Source organism: Colobus angolensis, unplaced genomic scaffold, assembly GCF_000951035.1.
Source record: "Colobus angolensis palliatus isolate OR3802 unplaced genomic scaffold, Cang.pa_1.0 Scaffold4, whole genome shotgun sequence".
Lineage (NCBI taxonomy): Eukaryota > Metazoa > Chordata > Mammalia > Primates > Cercopithecidae > Colobus > Colobus angolensis.
In genome coordinates this window covers 12,426,470-12,430,666 of record NW_012117376.1, presented here as the reverse complement: position 1 = coordinate 12,430,666, position 4,197 = coordinate 12,426,470, and the positions used below count along the sequence as shown (strand labels likewise).

Genomic DNA, 4,197 nt, shown 5'->3' with positions numbered 1-4,197 from the left:
AAAAAAAAAAAAAGATATAAGCATGTGTGTATGGGTAATCAGGCTATCCATCACCTCAAACACTTACCATTTGTTTGTATTGGGAATATTCCAAATCTACCTTTCTGGTTATCTTGAAATATGCAATAAATTATTGTTAACTATAGTCACCCTATTGAGCCACCGAACACTAGATCTTATTCCTGTTTTTTGAGAGTGTCTCACTTTGCAGGCTGGAGTGCAGTGGCACAGTCTCAGCTCACTGGAACCTCCATTTCCTGGCTCAAGTGATGCTCCCGCCTCAGCCTCCCAAGTAGCTGAGAACACAGGCATGAGCCACCACACCCAGCTAATTTTTGTATTTTTTTGTTAAGACAGGGTTTCACCATGTTGCCCAGGCTGGTCTTGAACTCGTGAGCTCAAAGTGATCTGCCCACCTCAGCTCCCAAAGTGCTGTGATTACAGGCATGAGCCACCACACCTGGCCTAGATCTTATTCCTTCTATCTAATTATGTTTTTATACCCATTAACTAGTCTTTCTCTCCCCCATTCCCTCTACCCTTCCCAACCTCTGGTAACCACCATTTTATTTATTACCTCTGTGAGATCAACTTTTTTAGCTCCCACGTAAGAGTGAGAACATAAAACATTTATCTTTCTGTGCCTGGCTTATTTCACTTAACATAATGTCCTCCAGTTTCATCCATTTTGTTGCAAATTACAGGATTTATTTTTTTTTATGGCAGAATAATATTCAATTGTGCATATACACCACGTTTTCTTTATCCCTTCATTTATTGATGGACACTTAGTCTGATTCCATATCTTGGGGATTATAAATAGTATTACAATAAGGATGACATTGATTTGCTGATTTCCTTTCTTTTGGATATGTACTCAGCAGTGGGATTGCTGGATCATATGGTAGTTGTATATATATATACATATATATATATATATATTTTAAATAGACGGAGGCTCACTGTGTTATCAGGCAGGAGTGCAGTGGCTTTTTCTCAGCTCACTGCAACCTCTGCCTCCCGGATTCGAGTGATTCTTCTGCCTCAGCCTCCCAAGTAGCTGGCATTACAGGTGTGTACCACCACACCCAGCTAATTTTAGTTTTTTTTTTTTTTTTTTTTTAGTATAGACGGGTTTCACCATGTTGGCCGGGATGGTCTCAATCTCTTGATCATGACGGAGTGATCCACCCACCTTGGCCTCCTAGAGTGCTGGGATTACAGGCATGAGCCACTGCGACTGGCCCAGTAGTTGTATTTTTTTTTTGTATTTTTGTATTTTTTGTATTTTTAGTAGAGACGGGGTTTCACCGTGTTAGCCAGGATGGTCTTGATCTCCTGACCTCGTGATCCGCCCACCTCGGCCTCCCAAAGTGCTGGGATTACAGGTGTAAGCCACCGCGCCCGGCCCAGTAGTTGTATTTTTAAGGGTGTTTTGTTGGTCTTGTTTTGTTTTTTAAGTAGAAACGGAGTCTTGCTGTGTTGCCCAGACTGATCTCAAACTCCCAGCCTCAAGCAATCCTCCTGCCTTGGCTTCCCAATGTGCTGCATTACAAGCATGAGCCACCCCATTTGGCCTATTTTCCGTTTTTTGAGGAACCTCCATACTGTTTTCCATAATGGCTGTACTAATTTCAGGTTTTTGTTTGCCCCCAATTTTAAAACTATTCACCTAAGTGCCTCTAATCCCAGCAGTTTGGGAGGCTGAGGTTGGTGAGATTAGTAGTTTGAGACCAGCCTGGCCAACATGGTGAAACCCTCTCTCTTCTAAAAATACAAAAAATGAGCCGGGCATGGCCGGGCACGGTGGCTCACACCTATAATCCCAACACTTTGGGAGGCCGAGGCAGGCGGATCACCTGAGGTCAGGAGTTCGAGATCAGCGTGGCCAACATGGTGAAGCTACATCTCTACTAAAAATAAAAAATTGGCTGAGCATGGTAGCAGGTGCCTGTAATCCCAGCTACTCAGGAGGCTGAGGCAGGAGAATTGCTTGAACCCGGGAGGTTGCAGTGAGCCAAGACTGCACCACTACAATCCAGCCTGGGTCACAGAGCAAGACTCCGTTGCAAAAAAAAAGAAAAAAAATTAGCCAGGCATGGTAGCAGGCACCTGTAACCCTACCTACTTGGGAGGCTGGGGCAGGAGAATTGCTTGAGCCTAGGAGGTGGAGGTTGCAGTGAGCCAAGATAGTGCCACTGCACTCCAGCCTGGGCGACAGAGCAAGACTCTATCTCAAAAAAAAAAGAGGCCAGGCACGGTGGCTTATGCCTGTAATCCCTACACTTCGGGAGGCCGAGGTGGGTGAATCACCTGAGGTCAGGAGTTCAAGACCAGCCTGGCCAACATGATGAAACCCCATCTCTACTAAAACTACAAAAAATTAGCTGGGCGTGGTGATGCACGCCTATAATCTCAGCTACTCAGGAGGCTAAGGCAGGAGAATCACTTGAACCCAGGAGGCGGAGGCTGCAATGAGCCAAAATCGTGCCACTGCACTCCAGCCTAGGCAACAAGAGCAAAAACTCCGTCTCAAAGGAAAAAAAAAAAGGCAATATGGAGTAGAGAAAAGGTGGCACATGGGCTAAAAGATAAAAGTGATGTTTTCCCTTTGGTCTAATGAACTTATTGCCACAGGACAGAGAAAAATAAACATGTTCATACCCGCACATCTTTGCAAATAACTACATCCTGACAAAGTAGAAAGGCAGCTTTAAAAATAGACAGACTATGAGGTGTTAGTATGAAAGCCTTTACGTTTTAATTCAGAGGGCTGTCCCATGCTTAGATTCTCTCTCCTGTAGCAACTCTTATCAAGGAGAAAAAATGTAGAGGCCTGATAGAAGAGAAAAGATACCTTTTAACCATCTGAGTCCATCTGGCTAAAAAGATTTTTAGGTGTCTTTAGCTTTACCCCCATCTCAGTGTCTGGCTGGATCATTTGAGGCCAGGTGGGAACTGAGAATTAAATATTGTATTTGTTCAGACTCTTGCCTAGCTCCAGGTAAGGTTGAACCTTTGGCTTTAAGCCTCAAGTTCTACATATTTTTCTTCCCTGTGTGCAAAGGTGCTCTCGCCAACAAAGTGAAGAGGAAAGACACACTGGCAATGAAGTTGAACCACAGACCCAGTGAACCAGAGTTGAACCTGAATTCTTGGCCTTGTAAAAGCAAGGAGGAGTGGAATGAAATACGGCACCAGATTGGAAACACACTGATCCGGTAGGCCTTTGCTTAGATTCACTTGATTGATTTGGTTATGCCAGTATTTGTGTTAGATGTTGTTAGATGTGTTGGTTTTTTGTTTTGTTTTATTTTTTTGAGACAGTCTTGCTCTGTCACCCAGGCTGGAGTACAGTGGCGTGATCTCAGCTCACTGTAACCTCCATCTCCCAGGTTCAAGCAATTCTCGTGCCTCAGTCTCCTGAGTAGCTGGGGTTATAGGCACCCGCCAGCAGGCCAGGCTAATTTTGTATTTTTAGCAGAGACAGGGTTTCGCCATGTTGACCAAGCTGGTCTCAACTGCTGGCCGCAAATGATCACCCACCTTGGCCTCCCAAAATGCTGGGATTACAGGCGTGATCCCCTACACCTAGTCTATATGTTTACTTTGTCATGGAGTATTCATTTATCTTTTTTAGTGTAATTTTTTGAACCACTGGAGTGCAGTGGTTCAATCATGGCTCACCGCCTCCAACTCTCGAGTTCAAGGCACCCCCCTACCTCAGCCTCTTGAATAACTGGCATGTGCCACCATGCCCTTCTAATTTTTGTAATTTTTTGTAGAGACAGGGTCTGTGTTTCCCAGGCTGGTCTCGAACTCATGGCCTCAAACATTCCTCCCACGTTGCTCTCTGAAAGTCTTGGGATTGTAGGTGTGAGCCACCACACCCATCATTTTGAGTATAATTTTTAAAAATACATACTGGGTTTTGTGTGAAAGGTGAGAAGGTTAGCACTCCACTTGACAAGGATGGAAGAGTCCCTTTGGGCCTGACAACACACATACAAGGCATTGCCACATGGCATCTAACTATCTTTATAAAAAAAAAAAGAAAGAAAAGAGGCTGGGTGCGGTGGCTCACGCCTATAATCCTAGCACTTTGGGAGGCCAAGACAGGCAGATCATCTGAGGTCAGGAGTTCAAGACCAGCCTGACCAATACGGTGAAACCCCATCTCTACTAAAAATACAAAAA

The 4,197-nt window shown here is 44.5% G+C and overlaps 1 protein-coding gene across 1 annotated transcript in view; it reads left to right on the top strand.

Moving 5' to 3' along the window:
- Window positions 1-4,197, top strand: part of PHACTR4 (phosphatase and actin regulator 4) — an 84,768-nt gene that overhangs the window by 50,852 nt on the left and 29,719 nt on the right. The window contains exon 9 of the mRNA XM_011955515.1: window positions 3,068-3,221. Coding sequence (XP_011810905.1) covers window positions 3,068-3,221 — 154 coding nt within the window. The remainder of the gene's footprint in view (window positions 1-3,067; window positions 3,222-4,197) is intronic.